The sequence below is a fragment of the Furipterus horrens genome, unplaced genomic scaffold (genome assembly GCF_987537825.1).
Source record: "Furipterus horrens unplaced genomic scaffold, mFurHor1.1.pri manual_scaffold_6, whole genome shotgun sequence".
NCBI classification, from domain to species: Eukaryota; Metazoa; Chordata; class Mammalia; order Chiroptera; family Furipteridae; genus Furipterus; species Furipterus horrens.
The window spans coordinates 18,104,993-18,128,194 of record NW_028327176.1 but is presented as its reverse complement, the minus strand read 5'-3'; the positions used below and the strand labels follow the sequence as shown (position 1 = coordinate 18,128,194).

At 46.9% G+C, this 23,202-nt stretch overlaps 1 protein-coding gene across 3 annotated transcripts in view; it reads left to right on the top strand.

The window, feature by feature from the left end:
- CAPN13 (calpain 13) overlaps positions 1 to 22,752 on the top strand; it is a 79,389-nt gene extending 56,637 nt beyond the window's left edge. For 2 of the 3 annotated variants that reach the window (XM_090280200.1, XM_090280201.1), the window contains 12 exons: positions 624 to 635; positions 2,819 to 3,021; positions 3,528 to 3,564; positions 3,931 to 3,987; positions 6,902 to 6,959; positions 7,057 to 7,115; positions 8,642 to 8,710; positions 10,589 to 10,664; positions 11,636 to 11,764; positions 12,739 to 12,794; positions 13,358 to 13,415; positions 22,583 to 22,752. In XM_090280200.1, the coding sequence (XP_090136326.1) occupies positions 624 to 635; positions 2,819 to 3,021; positions 3,528 to 3,564; positions 3,931 to 3,987; positions 6,902 to 6,959; positions 7,057 to 7,115; positions 8,642 to 8,710; positions 10,589 to 10,664; positions 11,636 to 11,764; positions 12,739 to 12,794; positions 13,358 to 13,384 (783 nt within the window). In that variant the 3' untranslated portion in view covers positions 13,385 to 13,415; positions 22,583 to 22,752. Of the gene's footprint in view, positions 1 to 623; positions 636 to 2,818; positions 3,022 to 3,527; positions 3,565 to 3,930; positions 3,988 to 6,901; positions 6,960 to 7,056; positions 7,116 to 8,641; positions 8,711 to 10,588; positions 10,665 to 11,635; positions 11,765 to 12,738; positions 12,795 to 13,357; positions 13,416 to 16,245; positions 16,280 to 22,582 lie in introns of those variants that run through there. The other variant, XM_090280202.1, reaches the window with a different exon arrangement.
- Positions 22,753 to 23,202: the final 450 nt, after the last annotated feature.

Below are 23,202 nucleotides of genomic sequence, written 5' to 3'. Positions count from 1 at the left end.
CAGCGTCTGCTGGTGGGATCACTGTGACAATCTCGTACACTACAGAGTGCTTTGCACACTGGGCTTAAAAATGGTCTGCGTGCTCAGTGCTTCCTTCTGCCACATGGAAAGAGGGGAACGTAGGTACTTCCCCATCCAAGTGCACACATCCCCTCTCTACGAGCCCCAGGGAGCCTGGAACAGATTCTCATCACATGTCACAGTGGATGGATGGGACAAAAGACGTTTACATCTCATTGGAGCTCTGATGTTGGAGAATTTACATTTGGTCCAGGTTCTGTCTTACCTCCAGGCCCCATCAACACCTCGCTTTCCTGCCAGGTTTTTCATCCTTGCTGTGACAAGTAATGACAGCTGGCTGAGCTGACACAGGATGAGTCTCCTGCTCTCAGGCACCTTCTTCCCCTCCTCCATGTCCTTCCCCTTCATGTGTTTGGCTTCTGTTTTCACAGCTCCACCCTGAGAGTGTGCAATGGTCCCTGTTCATGCCTGAGTGTGCCAGGGAACAGGCTGGCCCACACACAAAGAAGGAATGCAGGGCCCTGAGCCCAGCTGTGGGGATCTGCTTGCCTTTGCGCATTCGTTTGGGTTCCTGAACCTGCCTTTCTTCTTCTTCCCCACAGGTCGACGCTCAGGTATGGCTCCCAACTTCCTCACTGGGCTTCTGTTGCTGTCCATCAGCAAAGTGTTCAACAGCCCTGGCCTTGACACTGCTCGGGGCTGCAAATTCAGCCTTACTAAATCCCGTAACAGCTGCGATAATGAGGGACATATTTTAGCTGTGCTTCTCTAAAGGTTGGACCCCATGGGCTGTTCTCTGGTTTGACATTCAAGAGGGGCCGCCACTGTGAAATCATCCTCAGGCATTTGCCTTCTAATAGATAAGGCTGATGCAGCCAGTTCCTTTTTATTTAGGATGGGAGGCAGGGCTAATGGGGGTGCCTTGGGGGGATCTTTGCCAGCCCCTAAGTCCACCACAAACAGGACTCATGTTATGCAAATACAACTTCAAGGCATATCCTCTTGCTCCTCTTACAACCAAATTGCCACTGGTCCGAAGCAGATATTCTGGCTCGGCATTGGTGAAAGGTGGCTTAACATATGAGTAAAGATGGAGAAGGGCAGATGGAGTTTGGAAAACCTAGCTCCCAGGCACTCAGACCTTCTGAATGGATGTGGAGTCTGCAGTACTGTTACTGCCAGGGGTGCACGTGCCTGGGGGCTGAGGATGGAAGGGGGGTGGGGGAGAAGGATGTAGCCACAGCCAATAGGTAGTGACAGTATCAGGTCGGCAGGTCCAGGAAAGCCCCTCCAGGTCTCCCAGGTGTGTCCTAACAGGTAAACAGAGGCCAGAACAGGGCGTCTCTGAGCAGGGCCGGAACACAAAGCAAGCGGCCAGGGGGCTTGTCTCTCACTGTAGTGGTCCAGCCAGGAGCTGGGTTTAGGACCTGACTCTGATTCCCGGCACCCCAGGCAGAGAAGTGGAATTTCTGGACAGGCTTCAAGGGACGTACTCAGGTGCAAGGAACAAGTCCGTGTTCTAGTTTCTGGAGCTGGGGGATGGGGTGGGAACTTGATCCAGGAAAAGGCACAAGCCGCATCCCTGGAACTACAGGGTCGAGTCTCTGTGACTGGTGACTAGCCCTGTGTTGATTTGATGCTGGGTTCTCTGAGCGCTGAACTAAGAGCCCCTGTCATGCCCACCTGCACACTCACACTTCCGCTACCATTGAGCAAGTTCTGCAGGATCAGGAGCCTGGACAGGGCAATGTGGACCTGGGGGGAGGAGGAGGACGGGAGAGCAGGGAGACCTTATCTTGGAGATTAGAGGGAGCATGATGCCCACAGTGTACATGTGTGCACACACACACACACACACACACACACACACACAGCCATACGCACAGCCGCAGGTCAGTGCGGACTCCCTGGAGAAGAACTGCTCTCCTCATTGCTTTCGCCAGCGGTGCTCAACAAGCAAGTCAGGCTCCAGCCTCACTGAGGCTGCTGTGAATGCCCACAGAATCTCATAGGAGACTCCACCCAGAACACTGCTGAATTCCTGGGACAGTGGCCTAGCTCCTGTCTCATCTTGTAGCCCAGGCCTGTCCGCAGCCCCTCCGGAAAAAAACAAAAAAACAAAAACTCTTCCCTGCTCCCTGTTTTTCCCAAGGCAGAGCTCACAAATAATCATTTCATGCAGCATAACTATTCTAAATGGAATCCCCATGCTTGACTGTGTTGGGGAAAATTTATTTAGTAAGGGGTTTTTATTATGTAATATGTATGTGACACCCAGTAATAGGAACTGCATTAAATTTATTGTTTTATCTCTAAGAAAATATTGAAATAAAAGGAAAATGATCAGGGCCTATTATTCTCCAATGAGAAGAAATTCCAGGGCTCCGATGGAAATGTGAAGTGGAGGAAGTGGAAGGAGCCCGACTCAGCAGCACTGTGGCAACCCAGGCGCAGCTTTGCAACAAGTGCGGGATGGGAGGGGCTTTGGGGGTTCACAGAGTAATTCAATGTGAAAACAATCTCACTAGTTTTTACAGAATTCTTTATATGTAAGCAGAGAAGTAAACCCAGAAACTAGGATGCTGTTAGATTTCATGAGGTAAAGCTGGGGGTCATATTCCTTGGTATTCACTGTAGTGCTGGCATCTATATTAAATAGCAGTCTAAACCCTATTGCATTTTGGGTCTCCCTTTCTAGGGCCTGTTTTGGTAAATGGAGAGAGGTCTGGGAGGTGTCTCCTGGTGGCAGGGACATGTGCACACGGGGCCCTTCTCACCATCACCATTGTTCCTCCAGTTTCAGCACTTCCGGGAGAGATTGCCACCCACCTTTTTTTCCCAGTTCAGAAGCGCTGACAAGGGCGAAGTGACTAAAAGCAAATACAGTCTCACAAAGTGCTTCACTCTGAGCCCAGGGACCTATGTGGTGGCTGTGTCTGTGCACAAAGAAGCAGTTGAGTTCTTGCTCCGCATCTTCCTGAAAATGCCAAATACCGACAGGTAAGGACCTCTGGGATTCTAAATAAAAACTCTACCTAATTTTATAAAAACACATTGTGGAGGGTCAGCGGTCAAGACTGGGCACCTCATCCCCTCTTGGACCTGAGGCAGACATCTTTATAACCATGGCAGTCTTTACAGTGGAGCATGGATGAAGCCTTATCAGTCCAGCATGCCTGAGAGCCACTGTGCCACCAGTCAGAGTTGGAACATGAGGCAAAGCTTATCTGTCATCCTGGCAATGCGGGTTCTGTACACACATATCTGGTTGTGAAAGAAACCACTTACTGAATGGTTAAGGACCAGATGCTCCAAAACACTGGACACATGGTCATGATGCTCATCTGTCTGCTAACTGTCATGCTGCCCGCTTCACATTCGGCTGGGCTGAGGGCTCTCCACTCAGGTCCTTGGCATAAATACCCCCCAGGGTGTCCTCCATATGCAAGCCTCTTTTGAATAGTGAGCTGGTCATTCTTGTCACACTGTCCCCCCCGATTTTCTAGGAACCTGGACAGCAATTTCAACCTCAGAGCACTGAAGGTAGGTGTGTGGCAAGGTAGTTGGTAGGTTTCATTGGCCACATGCTGTCTTCAAGAGCTTCGATCTTCTTTCTTGCCTCACCACTGATCAGTGAAAACAGAAGCACCATAATGGGCCAATGGTGGCTCAAAGGGGCAGGGCAGACGGGAGAAGACCGGGCCTCCAAGGCCAGGCCGGACCCAGCCATCTTCTTTGCACAAGCTTCCATTTTCCCACTCCCCTAAAGGTTGTACCCGAGTGCTGGATGAAGCCTCTGTCTCAGACCCAAGTGGGGGGTGGTTGTGCCCTCCTTGCAAGGATCTCAGAACCAGACAGATGCCTTGTTTCCCCAGAAATTTGATGCTGGCTGTTCTCCCTTTGATCCAGGCAAGCCTTCCAGAAAATGGCTCCCAAAAAAGCATTTTCTACAAATACGCTCAGCAGGTATGGTACTTGCCTTGGGACAGGTGGCAGACGGGCCAGATAGAAGCAAACTCCCCCAGGCTTTTATCAGAATTTAGAGAGGAAAAGTGACATCTCCAGAATGGATTGAACTACCAAACCCTGGAGAGAAGGGACACCATACCTGGGTGACATCTGGGATGGAAAGTAGAGTTTGGAAGGGGGACTCATTATGGGGTGTGTGCGTGCTTTTTAAATCTTTAAACAAGCAATTGGCAACACTGCTTGAAATCTTTCCTTCTCCCACTCGGCCAGCTCCCACTGACCTTGGCAGCATTCCTCCCGGGAGCTGGCCAGCTGTAGAACACACGAACGGGGCTCTTTCTGCCAAGCAAGTCACCTATGTCCACAGGGGATTTTCTTAATGGTTTTATAAACTGTTATAAAGAACTCCTTGACTTGTCAGGATAAAAAACAGCTGCCAAGGGCTCTGCACAATGGGCTCTTTACAATTAATAATCATGTTGGTGTGGAAAGCAATACAGATGATCGTAGGCATGGGGCCAGCCTTGGGCCAGGCAGAGGCCAAGGACAGGAAGGATGCCAGGCATTTGGACAGCTGATGGGGCAGTGGTGACTAGGAGGCAGCCTGAAGGGAAATTATTCAGGTAGCCTGGGCTCAGAGGAGAACACAAGGAGAAATGAGAGACATGGCTGGGCATGCAGGGTACGTGTGGCAAGGAGCAGCTCAGTAGGGACCTCCTTGAAATCAATATGCCCCCAGGATTCAGGTCCACATCTGGGCTGATTCAAAAGGCTCTTCACTTGATACAAGATGATTGTCTCAGTCTATGAACTCCTGAAGACAGGGATGACATCATATGCATTTCTTGTCCCCAAGACCTATCACTGCCATTGGCACAGAAAAGGTGCTCAATCAATTTGCATTGAATGAAGACTGATTAGCTCCTCTGGAGCAGATGCCCAAGCTCAGGTCACTGCCCAAGGTGATCAGCAGGACCTGATTAGGATACCTGAGACCAAGCGGGTGGCAAAATCCTCAACATAGTCTATGAACCTGCACATCTGAAATAAAAAGTATAATTTGTGAGATGACAAATGACACAGATTCCCTAATTAGGACTTTTCCAAACAACAACTAAATGTCTTTCATAGCGGGTCACTGCAGCCCATATGGGGCCTTTGTAGAAAGGAGGCACAGATGCAGCATGGTGCCAAGGTGTGCGGCCAGGAAGTAGAACCCAGACTGGACTCCAGCCCCTTCTCATCCCTCACCTGGGCATCCTTGAATGGGACCAACCCAGCATCATTCTGCACAACCTTCAAAGTATACTCAGAGGTTGTTCCCTTCAAGAAAAGTTGAAAGCCAAACATTTGTCTATGCACCACTGTGTCCTTTCTCCTGATCTCTTGTATCCATTTAACTAGCCTTAAATGAACACAGGGACCTGATAGTACTGCTACCACTCCCACGAGTCCCCTTCATTGGCCACGGTAGTGGTAATGGTGCTATAACCCAGTGGCTGCCTGTGGGCAAGCAAGGGCACAGTTGGCCTCTAGGATAGGCCAGGTCCATCCATCCATCCATCATTTATTCAGTTGGCAAACACGTCCCAAATACCTAGGACATTCCAAGTACCACAATAAGCTTTGGGAATGCAGTGTTAGTCCTCAGGGATCTTGCGTTGAGGCTGTAGGGACAGAGCAATTCTTTGGAAATTTGTTGAGGCAAACTTCATTTCCATTCCTTTCTTCATCCCCTCAGACATGTTGGTGATTACTGGGTCCAGGGTCCCGGTCAAGGGCTGTGTCAGGAGGTTGTCAGACATGCAGAGGAAGGGGCTATGATCCATGCTTGCATTCTTGTTGATTAGAATTTGTCACCAACATGCCAACTGCTCTGCAAAGCCAGGCACCATGATTCTTTTGAAGAAAACACTCAGTTGATTGTGGGCATATGGCACCAACTTCCCTGACATAACTGACCCATGAGACACTGGAGGGATGACCTTGGGGACAGCATGTTTGTTATCTATGGGGTGCTGGTTCTCAGAAGACCCCAAAAAGGCACCTTCTTCCACCTGAGCTAGTGCCGCTCTACAAAGCCGCCTGCTGAGAGACCTCACTCCAAATCCTTCCCCCATGAAAAAGCTTTTCCAGGGTGTTGATGTCATATTGTCCCCTCAGCTTTTACCAGGCAGATGTAAAAAATGGCCACATATAGAACTGCTCTTCTTTTCTGTAAAGTCATCATGGAAGACACTGCCCGTAAAGCCGCTCAACATCCCCAGTTAATGCCTCCAGAAGTTCAGGCCAGAAAAAACATGTTTCTCTTCCCTTAACCTCAATTGCTTCCTGTTTTTAGTCCAAGGAAAACCATGATGTCTCCCTTTCTGATTCAGTGTCTGCGAAGACTAATGATAAATAATGTGCTCTATGAGAGCAGCTTCTCTGAGCCCAGATTCCCAGCATTTTCATTCCCTCCTCACCACACACACACACACACACACACACACACACACACACACACGTTCAATAGTCATATTTTCTTAGTTTCTTTCTGAAAGCAGATAGTGTGACACACCTACAGGGCTGAATTGGTTCATTCAGCAATACTCTTCCTGAGGGGCTCCCAAGTGCCAAGCATGGTGGGGAGGAAGCAAATGTTGTGTTCAGTCCAATAATGAATGAAGAGATAAATGCAAGGAACCCACACAAGGTATCAAATGTCAGGAGTAATCAGCACGACAGATGTGCGGGGGAGGGAGTTCTCACATGGCCTGGGGCCATCAGGAAAGGCTTCATGACAACAGGGAGATGGGCACTGGGTGGGAACTGAGACCAGAAATCTGAGTGCTTTCACGCAGCCAAGCAAGGGTGCCCCTCAGCTCCTGGGCACTGAATGATGCCTGCGTTCCTCCCTTGTTTGGACCAGGGACCATACATTGAGGCCACCCAGCTCCAGAGCCTTCTCAACCAGGAATTCCTGAAAGGTAAGGACCTGCTGTCCCCAACTTCATCCCCACTGCCAAGCCAGTCCAACATCACCATCCCTGACATTTCAGTCTCTCCTGTTCTTGCCCATCTCAGGACTTCCAGGGGACACATTCTCTCTGGACGAGTGTCGGAGCATCGTGGCGCTGATGGATGTATCCTTTGCAGTCACCTCCCACCCCTTCCCTATCTGCTCTGTGGGCTTCCCCAAGAGTCTGATTAGGGTGTCAGAGAACACTTTACTCTCAGTATTCTCTCTTCTTCTTACTTTTAAGAGCTCACCAAAGGGCCTAGGTTTCTGTCAATTCTAGACTAACTCCCTAACTCTCTGGAATAACCACAGCAACAATGATAGTAGTTACCATCTATCCACAACTACTGTATACCAAGAACTATACGGGTGTATATATGGTTTTTTCCTTGTAATTCTGTCACAGCCCCTGTGATAAGTATCACCACGCAATGGAAACGGGTTCAGAGAGACTGAGCAATTTGCCCAGATCACACAGCTAGTCAGAATTTGTGCCTGGATTTCTGCCTCCTGTAGCAGAAGTGGAAACCGTTCCACCCCTTCCTTCTCTTGCCACTGCAAGAGCCTTCATTATTTAAATATCTTACTCAATAACCTCCAAATGAAGATAATAATCACTGGAACTTGTAGAGAATCCTTAGTCTATACTGCAGTTGTACCCTCATGTACAGATGGGGAGATGGAGGTTGGGGGTGTTCAGTGACTTGTCCAAGTTCCAGGGCCACAGTGGCAGAGCTAGGACTCAAACCCAGGTCCCTAGCCTCCTAGCCTGGCTTCACTCTCTGATGAGCCATTTGGCCCCATCCCCTGATGGACAGGAACGATTAGCTCCATGTGTGCATAACCCCAGCTTCTACTTGTAACCCTTCGCTCAAAGTGGGCTGTCTCCAGAAGCAAGACAGTTCCCTGCTCTTTCATTCTTAACAAGACTTGATTGGGACTCTGAAGCCCGTCACTGTCCAACAAGAGGGCTTCTTGGTAAAATCATAAATCAGGCCCTGTCTCTGCCTGCAGTGGTTTGGAATCGCTAGGAGACACTGCGCATCTCCTCAGATGAATTGAAACGGCCACAGCAGCCCCCCAGCCTGGGGCAGGTAACCCAGGGGAGTCATTTCCCCTGCAAAGCAGACAGGGCTTCCCTACCTTCCCTCCTGTTCACCCTCCAGGTCCTCAGAGACCCATTCTTTTCATTAGTTCTCACAAAACCCATCGTATGGAGTGACCAGGGCTGGCTTTCATACATGACATGACTTCCATCCATTTGCACGCACAACTGTCCCACAGTCACTTCTCAGGCTGCTTCAGGAGTCACCGTGCCCCCTCAGGCTCCTGCCCACTGTCCCCTGCCAGGAGCTCCACTCCAGCTGGAGAAGGCTGTGTTTTGGCCTCTCTCTTCCCCTGAATACAAGAGATGTTTGCCCCCTTTCTCAGGACCTTTTCCTCCTTCCAACCCTCTGTTTTCCCTTGTAATGTAAACCTAAGCCAGGTCCCTTTCAGATGCAGCGGGAGCCAGCCCACATGAGGCCATGTCCCCATCCAGGCAATGTTGGACTGACCGTGTCACTAGCTGGTGGACCGAGGTCTTGTGGGGCGGACCTGCAGCCCCTCAGCTCACTGCACCTGGACTGGTTAACCCTTAACTCCCAGCAGCTGAAAGTGAACGGGCAGCTTGACCGAGAGGAGTTTTCACGGCTATGGAGCCGTCTCATCCGCTGCCAGGTACCAGCGTGTGTTCTCTGGACTGGCACTCTGTTCCATCTCATTGAGCTGATGTGACTGGTGCCCGGATTGCAGGGTACAAAAAAAAGGGGACCTCACCCAGGCACTCAAGGAGGCACGTGTGCACCACTCAAAGGCAGTCTCCAATCAAGTGGCAGGCCGAGGGTCGCTCTTGGAGGCTGGAGGAGAAGAAGGTCATCGTGGACAGTAGCTCAAACTGCCAACCAGCTTTGCCTCCCTCACTTCTCCCCTGGCCCCCTGCCACCTCACCTCATCCCCTTCCCCTTCATGTGCTAGAAGCTGCATCAAAACCACAGATGCGGCCTGCGGCCTCCCCCTTGCTCAGGACAAACTCAACTCGTCAGAGCTGTGCACGAGATCCTCTGAGCGGGGACCATCCTTGAGGGTCCAGGAGAGGCCCTTTCACTTGTCCCATGTACTTCTGCAGCCCCCGACTATGGGAGTCCTCGCCAGGCCCTCCCTGCACTCCCAGCCTGGCCAGTGCCCACCCAGCCCGAGAGCCCAGCCTCAAACACAGCCTCCCTGCAGAGCTTCTCCTGGGGGTCTTGCCCACCCCCAAGGCCCAGTTAGTCCTCCCCTCAGCTCCTAACACTTGAACTCACAATGAAAAAATGAAGTTCTTGTGTGTGTGGCTCTCCCAGAGTGTATCACCTAATCCCTGGCTTGCGGAATTTTGGTTTCTCCAGGGCACTGCAGTGGCTGACATGCCCCCCTCATTAGATTGTGGGGTCCCCCAGGGCAGGGGCTCCCTCATAGTCATCTTCCTTCCTCAGCACCTTCCTTAGTGTCTAGCACACAGCGGATGCTCAAAATGCTGAACAAATGACCGAACTAATGAATTAATGAATGAATGCGTGAATACCTCATTGGGAATTCTCTACATTTGGTGGTTATACTCACCGAAAACCAGATAAACCCAGAAAAAGTGCTTCAGCCACTATTCCGCAATAATTGTCTCCTGCAGTCAGCCTCAGTCGCACACCAGCTGGGGGCTCTTTTGCCTTGGAGCAGCTCCTGTGGGTATCTGTGCTCCGGCCAAATCAGGAGGCCCGCCATCAGTGCCACAGTGCTTATAGGCTTAATCCAAGGCAATCACTCCCCTGCTGAGCATCGTATCCTCACCTGCGAAGTGTGCTGATCATCAGGGTTTTCCTGCGAACCAGGGAGAGGTAGAAACTCGCTGGGCAGGTGGAGAGCCGCCCTGTACAAAACCGAGGTGTTAGGGTTGCTATGGCCCACAGCTGTGCGTGGTCCCAGATACAGCCCTCACCTGCCTCCCCAGCTTCCTGCACCGCACTCGCCCCAGCACTTTATAAATATCTGCTCATGCACTCCTTGCAGCAAACCTAGCAGCTAGGTTATTAGCCCGGCGCTACAGCCGGGGGAGCAGGCCTGGACAGATTAAGTAACTCACCCAGGGTTATGAAGCCCGGACGTAAACCTGGCAAAGCGATTTTGCAAAGTCTGTGCTCTTAAGCATCGTCCTATGCACACTCTTTAGAGAGCTCTCCACCTTCCTGGAAAGCTGCAGCTGCCTTGAGTGTGCATCAGGAGCCCAGTGAAGGGGGTGAGGAAGAGGAGAGAGCAGGTTGGGAGAGGGAAGGTGGGGAAGGAGAGGAACCCCCAGCCCTGCAGCTGGAGGGCAGAGTGGGAGGCTTTCTCGGGCAGCGCCCACCCTGCCTCCCCCCGGCTTCAGCTGGGCTGCCTGTCCTGTCTCTGAGCTGAGCCCACTCGAGTTTTAGCAAGGCAGCCTCCAGGGATGGAAATGGGGTTCTGGGAACCTATCTCTACCTAGGACATCCTCCTTAGTGTGGGCACTGGGACTCACAAGGGCTTCTTTCTTCTTTTCCATATCAGAGTGTTTACCTGAAGACCCAGGGGAACTCAGGCGTTTTCCTGAGCTCGGATCTGTGGAAGTCCATAAAGGACACAGGTAAAGCTGTGATGGTGGAGGGTGGCCGTGTGTGTGTGAGGCACACCCCTGGCACGCTGTAGGCAAGGCTGGTGCAGCGGTGTGGGATGTCAGGACAGAGTACAGCTGCGGCTTCCATGCCCCCCTCTCCCCTCCATGTACACCGGCCTCTGTGGGCCTCCAGGCTCTGGACTCAGACTCTTATCTTCCTTTGCCTGAGTTCTCAGGTGCAGTCAATGTTGCTGACTGCCCTTCTCTCCAGCACAGCTCTAGCTGTGAGAAAGGCACCCCATGCGATTGATACCCTACCAGAAACAAATTGCCCCCTTGGTGATGCTCCATCTCAGCATCTGGGCCTTCAGGGTCAAATCCCCACGGGCAGGCTGATACACTCCCTTTACAGAGGGTTTGGGGCTAAATGAAAGCAATAGCATCTGTCTGCTTCAAGGAGGCAAGAGCTTGTAGTCCTGGGCTAATGATAATAATACCTCAGGGTGCAGGAGCAGGTCCTAGTTCAGCAAGGACCTGTACTCGTGGTATCTCATCTGATGGTCTCCACCACTCTGGAACGGGGGAGGGCAGGAGTCAGTGTCTCCACTGTACCGATGGGGGAATGGACCACAAAAAGGTTAAATCGGGAAACTGCACCTTCCTTAATGAAATGTATAATCGGATTCCCCCAGGTTACAACAGTCTTCACAGGGCTCCCTCCTATGGCTCCTGGCCTGGAGAGAGGGCAGGAATATGGGCTGCTGCTGCCTGCGTTAGCACGTATCCTCCCCCTCGTTCTTTCTGAAAGAGAGCTGTGGTTCCCAGACTTGAGTGCATAGTTTGAGAGCTTCCACAGACTGTAAGGACCCTGGAGCCAGGCTGAGTGGGAAATGGTGCTAGCAGGTCACTGGGCCCTCAGAACAGCCTTCTCAGGCCTTGCAAGGCAGGGGACAACCCCACTCCAGGCCATCTCCCCGCTCATTGGCTCGCCCATGGCCCAGACTTCCTTGCAGGGATCTCCGTCAGCACCGAGCTGCTGGATCTCATGGCCCTCAGGTACAGCGACAGCACCGGCAGGGTCAGCTTCCCCAGTCTGGTCTGCTTCCTGATACGACTGGAAGCCATGGCAAGTAAGTCTCACCTGGGGGACATCCTGGAGATCTTCACAGGGACCAAGAACACAGGACAGGACCAGGGATGCACTCCTGCCCCAGCCTCGGCAAGGGGTAGCCTGGAATTCTGCCTAAGGAGCTGTTGCCCCAAGACACAGAGCCAGTTAGCCTGTGTAGTTGGTGTCATCGGCTTGTGTCCCCAGCCTCCCTTCTGCACTCCTTTCTCCCAGGAGATGCCCCTATCTCGGGTCTCTCATCTCCTCCTCCCCCTTTTTACCCAGTGTTTCTTCCAGGGTCAAAGTTAAATCACTGGGTTCCTCTCCAGGCTGTGTTTATAGTTTAAACCTACCCTTTCATCGTGCAGTGAATGGTTTGTATCTCTACTGATGAGTTGCACACATGAGTGGGGGCAGGAGGTCTTTCCTCAGGCTTCCTAAACTCAGCTATGTAGGCCATAGGTTTGAGACTTTTGAGCAGTCTACCCCTTTGTTGTAAGTGAAATCTTATGTGAAACCCCAAGCCATAGAACAGCTCCAAGTGGAGCTGCTGCGGTTGAGGCAGCAGTGGGATCTGGCCTTGGCTCTCACCCTTACGCCATCCCTGCCTGGTGGCAACTCTGAGCTGGGCCATTCATGGTATGATCTTGAGAACAGAGCCCTGGGAGGGTAAGCAAGACGCCTGAGGCATAAACCTTGCTCCAAAGAATTTTCAGTTGGACGAGAGACGTTCCCCAAACAGTGCCCCTGAAATACTTCCTAAGACAAGCCCACACCTCCCCACGGCCAAGTGTGGGGATGCGCAGTGCTGGGAGGCCAGGAGGGGAAGAGAGCATTGGGGCCAGAGCTGTCCGGGCGCCCTTTGGAAGACGTGAGCCCGGAGCTGTCCCGTGGCTACAAGGCGGAGCACTGTGGGGAGGGAGGCCTTTTTTACAGAACCGCCACATCTGCTTTTATGTTTGCCTGTCCTGATTTCTCTCCTCCTCTTTACTTTAGAGGCTTTCCAGAACCTCTCCAAGGATGGAAAAGGACTCTACCTGACAAAAATGGAGGTGAGCTGCCTTGCCCTCCCAGAGACAGGGTACAGCCCTGGGCATCCTCTCTGCCTCTGGTTCCAGGGGGCATTTTTCTCCCTGAGGGTATTGAACAGTCTGTCAAAGGCCAGCCAAGCTGCCAGCCCCTCCTGCCTCCAATTACTGTCTTTATATATTGCTGGCTGCCAAGGCTGCTTTAGGATCTTGGCAGACAGATTTTATTTTTTTTCCAATAGCTTAATAAAGCAGAGGATTATGTGGGAGTCATAAATCCAGGAGGGAACTGAAGAACACTTGCTGAGCTCACTGTACATTAAACTTACTCCCATTGAGTTTTAGAAGAGCTTCCTGGCCCAGCCAGCTGGTCGACCTCTGCTGTCCCTCCCGCTGCCTGGCTGTTCGGGGAGTAGCAAAAGATACACTGTGACAGAGGGCTGGGACCTCCTGCTTGGGTTGAAATTAACTGGAAAGGGTTGATGAACTAGACTGAGATCTTCAAGGGAAGAGGGTACCATTTGCCCTGATCTGTGTTAAGCTAATAAGTTTAAAGACTGGTCGTAATGATAATGCTTATTTCTTAGTGGATGAACCTGGTCATGTACAACTAAAGCAGGAAGTAAAGCAGATCCCAGAGTCGAGGTAAGACATGGCAGCTTTAGCATCATTTCTTCCTAGGGGCACAGTTTCCTTCACCTGCCACATAAGATTCTCTCCCTGTGAGCAGCCTCCCAAGAGGTTAGAGAGCCCTTCTGTGTGTGAGCCAAGGCTCAGCAGCTTCAGGGGTCCCTGAGTTTTAAGGCCAATGCTGCAGATTTCATCCAAGCCGTGGAGAGCAGTGGGCATTCATGAAAGAGAGTGGCCTGAGAGTCATGAGTGAGGGATTTAGAATTCTGCTTTTAAAATTAAATTATTTTTTATTGAGATATAATTGATAATTAACATTGTGTTGTTTTTAGGTATATAACAATGATTTGATATATGTATATATTCTGAAATGATCACCACAATAAGTTAAAATCTGGCACCACACATAGTTACACATTTTTTCTTATGATGAAACCTTGTATGACTTACTCTCCTAGCAACTTTCAAATACGCAATAAAGTATTGTTAACTATAGTCACCATACTATACATCCCCAGAACTTATTTGTCTTAGAACCAGAAGTTTGTACCCATTTTGGCAACCCCTCAACTCTTACCGCTGTATCTATGAGTTTGGTTTTCTTTTGCTTTGGACAAGGTGAGGGCAGGGGGTCGGGGGAGGGTAGCTTCCACATCTAAGTGAAGTCATATGGTATTTGTCTTTCTCTGACTGAGTTATTTTACTTAACATAATGCCCTCAAGGTCCATCCCTGTTGTCAAAAATGGCAGGACAGCCTTCTTTTCTATAAGTTAATAATATTCCATTGTATATATACACCGCATTTTCTTTATCCATTCATCTGTTGATGGCCACTTAAGTTGTTTTCATGCTTTGCCTATCGTAAGTAATGCTTCAGTGAACATGGGGTGCAGATATCTTTTCAAGTTATTGTTTTTGTTTTCTTCAGATAAGTATCCAGAAGTAGAATTGCTGAATCATATGGTAGTTCTATTGTATTTTTAATTTTCTGAGGAAACTCCATACTGGTTTTCATAGTGACTGCACCAATTTACATTCCCACCAACAATGCACAATGGTTCCCTTTTCTCTACATCCTCACCGACATTTATCTCCTGTCTTTTTGATAATAGCCATTCTAACAGGTGTGAGGTGATATCTCATTGTGGTTTTGATTTTCATTTCCATGATGATTAGTGATGTTGAGCAACTTTTCATGTACCCACTGGCCATCAGTATATCTTCTTTGGAAAAACGTCTATTCAGATTTTCTCCCCTTTTTAAATCTGATTGTTTTTTCTATGCAGTTGTATGAGTTTATATATATATTGGGGGGGGTATTAAACTCTTGTCAGATATATTATTTGCAAATATTCTTTCCATTCAATCGGTTGCCTTTTCATTTTGTTGATTTTCTTTTGCCTGTGCATAAGCATTTTAGTTTCATGTAGTCTCACTTGTTTATTTTTCCTTTTGTTGCTTTGGCTTTTGGTGTCAAATCCAACAACTCATTGTCAAGATCGATGTCAAGCAGATTACCTCATATATGTATTTTCTTCTAGGAGTTTTATGGTTAAGCACTTATGTTCAAGTCTTTAATCTATTGTGAGTTGACTTTTTTAGTGTGATGTAAAATAGGGGTCTAGTTTTATTCTAGCATTCCTAATTGAAGTTCCAAAAAGGAAAGGTAATCACTGATCACAGCAAAGGTGAATGTGTGGAGCAACCAAAATGATCAGACCTTGGGGAAATAAAAATTGGGTCCAGCCCCAGATCCTCCATTGCCCCACTGTGTAGCTTTGGACACATCACAAGCATCTGTGGGCATCAAAATCTATACCTATGAGTGTGCTGAAGAATTCATGTTCATGTAACATTTCTTCTACATCTTTACTTCCAGGGAACAGACCCTACAAATACATAGTCCACTCCCCACCCTATTATATCAGAAGCCTCTGCAGAGTCTGCTAGAATCTTCCAGGACTGGGGAGCTCAATATTTTGTGCTTCCATTGTTGGACATCTTTGGGTGTTGGGTGGTCTTTATCTACAAACAACAATCTACTTTATGGATCACTGTAGACAAAAAGACTGGACATGTTAGACCGTTAAATACTTGAGATAGCTTTGCTGCCTAACCCAAAGCCTCTCTTCTTTCGTTAGCCCTGGTGGTTCTCATCTAGGATCCATTGGTAACCATTCTCTACATGCCAGTGTTCCTTTGCAGTAGACAGTTCTCCAATGTAGCAGTTCTATGATCAACACGTTCTGGGGTCCTATTATTTTTATAAATATAATTTATTTAATCTCCTAATCACATACCTTGGAATCAAGACACAGGTACTGTCTCCATAAAGAAATAATATTTCCTGATAAACACTTAGGGCCTCCTAATGAACACAAATTGACAATCATTGCAGAGATTCAGGGTAATTAGATTCAACTATAGTTTCTTGAATTTCCCTCTGATTCCTTTTTAAAAGTAGAACATTTGATCATTCCCAATTTTCAATATGCCTGATTCCTATTTCAATCTGCATGATGTCTAATATCAGGAACAATTCTTCAATTGTATCTTTAAGCTAATTTTGCATATAGGACCTAAAACTAGAACTTTTGAAATAGCTGCACTCCCATTATCCCTCCTCGCATAAAGGGTCTCAGTTTCCTCTTTAATTTTTCCACACGTCCTGCTCCTTAAGCTTATCTCAGAAGGATGTATAGTGTAAGTGGTGTGGTTATGTGTGCTTCAGCCTCTTTCAGTAATGCCTGTCATCATCCTCAGAGTGCTCCCCTGACTTCCTCACGAGTCACCGCCCTCTGTCATCCCATTTTTAAAGCATATCCACTCACGCTTGGCTCACAGGTTGCTCTGCAGAACTGGAGGCAGGAGGATGAGTAAGTGCTGCCCCCAAATCCACAAACCCACTTTCACCTGTAATCATCTCCCACCTTCCTCCTGTTATGCTAGAGGGCTTATCCCTCTGAGGATGTGCTGGATCTAATTACCTCCCACCTCCGCAAGGACTTGATTGAATGAATTCTCTCCTCTAGCTTCTGAATACTAAACCTCTCTCTCTTCTGGAGCCTTCTAATCCCCATATAAACATCCTTACCCTTTAAATTTCCTCCATCTCAAATTCCCTTCCAGCTACAACTCCATCTCTCTCCTCTCTTTACAGCAAACCTTCATCAAGAGCTCCTTATCACCACATCTTTGCCTCCCACTTCCTCCTAGAATTACTTCAATTTGAATTTCTCAGACTTTTGCATTGGCTCCCTGTCTGATTTTCCTATATCCACCCATATCCCTCAAATCAATTTCCTGCAGTCTGAGCACACTTTAAAAAATTCAGATCTAAGCCCTGGCTGCTGTGGCTCAGTGGATTGAGCGTCGGCCTGCGAGCCAAGGGTCGCTGGTTCGATTCCCAGTCAGGGCACATGACTAGGTTGCACGTCAGGTCCCCAGTTGGGGGCGCGAGTGAGAGGCAACCACACAGTGATGTTTCTCTCTCTCTCTTTCTCCTTTCCCCTCTCTCTAAAAATAAATAAATAAACAAATAAATAAAATAAATTTAAAATATTTCAGATCTAATCATGGCACTCCCCAGGTGAAAATCCTTCAATGTCTTCCTGTTGATATTCAGGAAAAGTATGAAGTCATGAACATGGTCTGCATTGTCTTGCCGCTGCCCACCTGTCTAGCCATACCTGTCTCTCTCCTCCTTCCTGCACTCTACTCCCACTCCTCCAGCATTACCTTTATTTCCTTCTCTAATGTTTTATTCTTTTCCCAACCTTATGTCCTTTGCCCTTACTGTCTGCTCAGCCCTGGGGTTAGTTACCTAACTCCTGAGCACTCCTGTCTTAGCCCTATTGGGTGCCCATCTTACTTACTCACATATCACACCTCCCTAAGCATAACATTCAAAAAGTATTTTTGTTGTTTTTGCTGACTCCTTTCTTTTCTTTAGAGTTTTATTGAGATATAATTCACACACCACACAGTCTGCCCATTTAACATAGAGTGCAATGCTTTTCAGTATAGTCACGGAGTTATGCAACTATCACCACAATGTAATTTTAGAATATTTTAGAATATTTTTCATCACCACAAAAAGAATCCCCATGTCCATTAGCAGTCACTTCCTATTTCTGCCGGACCTCCCTAGTCATAGGCAACCTCTATGCTACTTTCCAAATCTATAGATTTGCCTAATCTTGATGTTGTACATAATTGGAATCATATCATATGGGGTCTTTTGTGACTGACTTCTTTCACTTAGCATGACATCTTCATAGTTTATCTATGTGGTAGCATGTATCAAGATGCCATTTCTTTTTAGTGCCAAATAATATTTTATTTTGTTGATATACCATGTTTTATTTATCCATTCATAATTTGATAGATATTCAGATTATTTTTACTTTTTGGCTATTGTGGACAATCCTGCTGTGAGTGTTTGTATACAAGCTTTTGCACAGATGTATGCTTTCATTGTGTTTGGGTATATAGGAATAGAATTTCTGGGTCCTATGGTGTCTCTATGTGTAATATGTTGAGGAACTGCCAAGCCGTCTTCCAAGGCCGCTGCACTGTTTCATATTCCCACCGACAGTGAGTGAGAGTTCTGATTTCTCCATGTCCTCCCCCAGTGCTTGTTGTCTGTCTTTTCTATTATAGCCATCCTAGAGGATGTGAAGTGATATCTCATTGTGGTTGTGATTTGCAGTTCCCTGGTGGTGGCTTGTGATGTTAAGTATCTTTTTGGTGCTTATTGGCCATTAGTATAACTTCTTTTTTTTTTTTAAGAAAAAAAAAAAAAGTGAGCGGAAAGGAGGGAGAGAAACATCAATGTATGGATGCCTCTTGAGTGCCCCCAACTGGGGACCTGGTCTGCAACCCAGGCATGTGCCCTGACCGGAAATTGAACTGGCGACCCTTTGGTTCACAGGCCGGTGCTCAATCCATTGAGCCACACCAGCCAGGGCTAGTATAAATTCTTTAAAGAAATGCCTACTTAAATCATTTGTCCATTATTAAATTGGGTTATTTGTCTTTTTGTTACTGAGTTATACAACATCCATACAAGGGTGGACAAAAGTGGGTTTGCGGTTGTGGATACATGAAACACTGAGTTTATTCTTGTATTATTATGTATTAATTATTGTATTATTTATTTGTATTACAATTATAAACCTACCTGTGCCCATCCCTGTATTCTAGTACAAGTCCCTTAATCATGTATGTGATTATGAACATTTTCTCCCATTTTTCAGGTTGTCATTTAAGTTCGTTGATGATATTGTTTCCAGAGCATGAATTTTTAATTTTGATGAAGTCCAAAATATGTGTGGTTTCTGTCGCTTATACTTTATGTGTTATATCTAAGAAATCATTGCCTAACCCAAGATCATGAATATTTACCTCTATTTTTTCCTAAAATTTTTATAGTTTAACTCTCACATTTACACGTTGATCCATTTTGATGTAATTTTTGTATATGATGTGACATAGAGATATAACTTTATTCTTTTGCATGTGCATATCCAGGTGTCCACTTTGGTTAAAAAGGCTGTCCTTTGCTCCATTTCGTCTTGACACCTTTTCCAAAATCAATTTAACATAATGTAGAGATTTATTTCTAAACTTTAAATCCTATTCCATCAATCTATGCCTACCCTTATGCCAGTAATATGCTGATTACTACGATTTTGTAGAAAGTTTTGAAATTAAAAAGTGTGAGTCTTCCAACTTGGTTTTCTTTTTCAAGATTGTTTTCATGAGTCTGGGTTCCTTGAATTTACATATATATTTAGAATCAGCTTGATAAATTCTCTATTTAAAAAAGGCAGTTTGGGGAGTATTGCCGTCTTCACAATTTGCAATATATGGTTTTCTGATCCATGAACATGAGATGTCCCTCTGTTGCTGTTTTTTAGATCTACTTTAATTTATGTCAAAAATGTTTTGTTGTTTATAGTGTAGAGATCCTGAACTTTTCTTTGTTAAATTTATTCCTAAGTATTGTGTTCTTTATGATGCTATTATTAATAAAATTGATTGGTGTATATTAATCTTATATTCAGCCACTTTGTTGAACTTATTTTTTAGTTCTAATAGTTTTCAGGGGATTCCTTAGAATTTTGCATATACAAAATTATGTCATCTGAAAATGGAGAGCTTTATTTCTTTCATCCCAATCTGGATGGCTTTTATTTATTTTTCTTGTCAAATGTCCTCGCTAGAACTTCTAGCATAATGCTGAAGAGAGGTGGAGAAAGCAGACATTCTTTTGTTCCTCATCTTGGGAGAAAATACCCAAGTCTTTCATCAATAAGTATAATGTTAGCTTTGGGTTTTGTGTAGATACCATTAGTCAAGTTAAGGAAGTTCCTCTCAGTTTATAGTTTGCTGAGTCAACACATTTTTAATTACTTGCTGATGTCTGTATTTCCTGCCACACTGCAAGCCCAGGTGTGTCTTATTTGCTGCTATCCCGTCAGCATGTAGCAAAGTGCCTGACACAGAGAAACCATTCAGGAATGACTCCCAAATAGCTGAAAGAAATCATTCCTTCAGATTTGCATCTTTCTTTGTTTTGTTCTCATCCCAACTTTTGTAATTATTGCCTTAAACCCAAGTCTTCCTGATATTCCACTATTTCTCTATTTTCTTCCCCATTGGGATTACTGGGGAGCAGTTAACATTATCTTGTTATAAACTCTCATACATCATGATCAATATTTTCTCACAAAGGCTATTGTCTGCCCTACAGACCTTCTCACCCCTTTGAAATCTGCTTTCCTAAGTCCAAGGCACATTTTACCTCTGTCCAACATCCTCTTACTTCACTGCTACCAAGTTCAAGTGGCAGGGTTTTCATCATACGCAGGTTATGGCCCTGCCGGCCAGCGTTCGGGCCACAGGAGAATTCCCTCTCCTTGCTCATGGGTCCTCTGTGCATTGAAGCAGCCACGGGAACACGTGGAGGCCTTGTCAGATGAGCTACATGAACTTCTTCCCAGAGACCGGGGTTGCTGAAGCCCCTCATCAGTCTACTCCCCTTCCAGGTCACTCCCTACAGACTGTATAACAGGGTTCTGTCTGCTCTTGGACTCCCGAGGCAAGGTGTAGGGTCCTACCTCTGTGAGCACATTTCCGTTTCTCTCATCTTCAGCCTGTCTGCTTGCCTCTGCCTCAGCAAGGTAGGGGAAACAAATGTGCAGCCAGACAACTCCTCTTCCTCCCTTCCCATCCTATCAGTTTCTTTTTAACAAAGCATGCACCTCCATCGCCACATTGTGGGCAATGTTTATGCTAAAAATCTTAAAAGATACCCAGGTCATACATTTAAAAAACAAAGCTGCTCAGTGCATTGATATATGGTCCTTGGGCATCTGAGACCATGCTGATCTTAATTGATTATGTCTAGAGGTTTAATACCCTGCAATTCATACCCTGTTGAGAGTTTGTCTAGCTAATATCATCCCCATTCATGTCACTCTACCGTCAATATGGCAGGAAAGTGTCTTATTCTAACGAAGTTAGTATTTATAAGAATTTCCCACTACCCAGAAATAAAGTGTGTGGCGGAATGGGCCAGTTTCTCCTTCTCTGCATGAAGGTAAAATATGGGCAGCTGTTCACCCTGATCCTGCTGATTAAGCAACAACCCGACAACAGTCCCACCAGAGTGGGTTCACGTCCGTGCGAATAAATCCATCTCTGTCCTTCAGATCAAAGAGATTCTTCTCAAGAGTCAAGAGTCTGTATTTGCCTCTGGCGACGTGAAAACTCCCAACCTCCTCTGGAAAACAAACACCTGTTGGTGACCAGGCACCATTCATACCCAGGGTGTCCAGCCTTCCAGAGCTGGCTCTGAAGGAGGAATGTATCCAACTAGGGAAATGACCTGGATATAAACCACGAAGGAGCAAGTTGGAATCCAGGAAAAAGATCTTATCTGTACAAGGACCAGAGCTGCGCAGCTGAACAAGAGGGCAGGAGGCCCAGTGGGAGCAGGAAAAGTGACTTGGGGTTGGGGGTGGAACGACAAGTAGTTTTACCTGATTGCTTAATCCTGGGACAAATGGTGTTCAGAAGGATTTTGAAATTCTGCTGGAGCATTTGGAAAACTTATTAGGATAATGACATAGACTAAGCAGATTTTTAAACTGAGGTAATTAGTAATTTCTGGGAGAACAAAGTGATAGAAGAAAGGAAATGTGATCCTAGAGTATTTCTCCACTCAGCATTGAACAGTACATACATGATTGTAATAAAATAAAAATTGAATATTGATTTAACAAAAAATATGTGACATAAATCTGTGAGAGAATATAGAACGTGAAGACAGAGGTGTCAAGGTGAGTTAGGAGCATCACAGCCCCATCTCCCCTCATAAGTCAATAGGCACTTTGTGTTAATAAGGCAAGGGTTAACCATGTGAGCATAGTATTTAGAAAAATGGAGGTCAGCATCAGGAGAAAGAGTTTGCCGAGAGGAATTTAGGTAGGAATGGAGCAGGGGACTGATGTTTTTCCTTCATGCCTTGTAATGCTAGTTGAATTTTTCAATTACATACTTGGGCTGGATTTTTATGAAAAATAAATCAGCAAACTAGCAAATCTCAAGAGAAGGAAGAGAAGAGTCAGGGCTGCTTTACCGTGTGGACAGGAAAGTTGACTGATTATAGTTGTAAAATATGTTTATACAAGGGTGTCATTTGAATCCAAGAAATGATTGCATGAAAAAAGCCACTCTTCCACAGAGCCCACAGTCAGCAGATCAGAGGTAAGCTGGGACAGAGCTGCTGTTACAGCTGCCTCTGTTCTCAGTCCTTCCAACCTGCCAGGGCTCAGGGAACACCTGCTCCCCAACTTTCTCTCCACTCTGCTGTGGGATCTTGGGTGGTCAATAGGCTGTGATCTGTATTCAGGGCAGAGTAGGTGGGTAGGGTGCCCCCAAGGAATTTTGAAGAACAAGATGGTGGAGACATTTCCATCCATTGGGGAGCCATGGACATGATGGAGCTGGCCCAGCCTTGCCGGCAGGTGGTACAGGTACTCCCTCTGCAGTCTGGGGGATCTGAGCAGTATTCATGGGAATGGGGCTGAGTCTCCCTAGTCACTCAAAGGAAGGAAAAGCTTCTTTACTCTCCCTGGGTCTTCTGCATTTGAGCATCTGTGTCTTTCTCTAGGACAAGCTCCCAGCGATTAGTCAAGAACCTGCTCTCAACCCAACGGGCTGTGTTCATACATGATTGTGATGCATATGACACTTGTCCTGCTGGAAATGTAATCAAAGCACCTTCTAGGAGCCTAAGCCAGGTCACCAACTGGGTCAGGCTCTGGTCATCCTGAGGTCACAGAGCAGCAGAGCATCTGGAAGCTTTGGGACACCAGCCTGGAATCTCCTGGAAAATGAAGCAGAAGATGTTTGTTCGCCTGTGGGAAAGAAGGGTCCCCTCCCACCACCAGTCCAATCCATTTCTCAGAAAAGCCAGAATGGGCCAGTGTGTCCACCCACACAGTGCAGTGGGTGACCTAGGAACAGTCCACTGAGTGTTTGCAGGACAATCATATTCTCCTATATCTGAATCCTGATCATTTTGTGGCCAAATGACAAAATAAAACATGGTTCCCCTAAAAGTCTTGGACTCCATGACAAGTAGATTCTTAGTTCTGGATGAAAAATACATTTGGGGAAGGAGAAATCCTGCCAGCAAGGCAGGCACTGCCCTCCCTCTTTATCCATCAAATTGTCATTGTGTCTCTCCAAAAGATTGCAGCCAACTAGAGTAGAGAAGAGGTTCTAGCC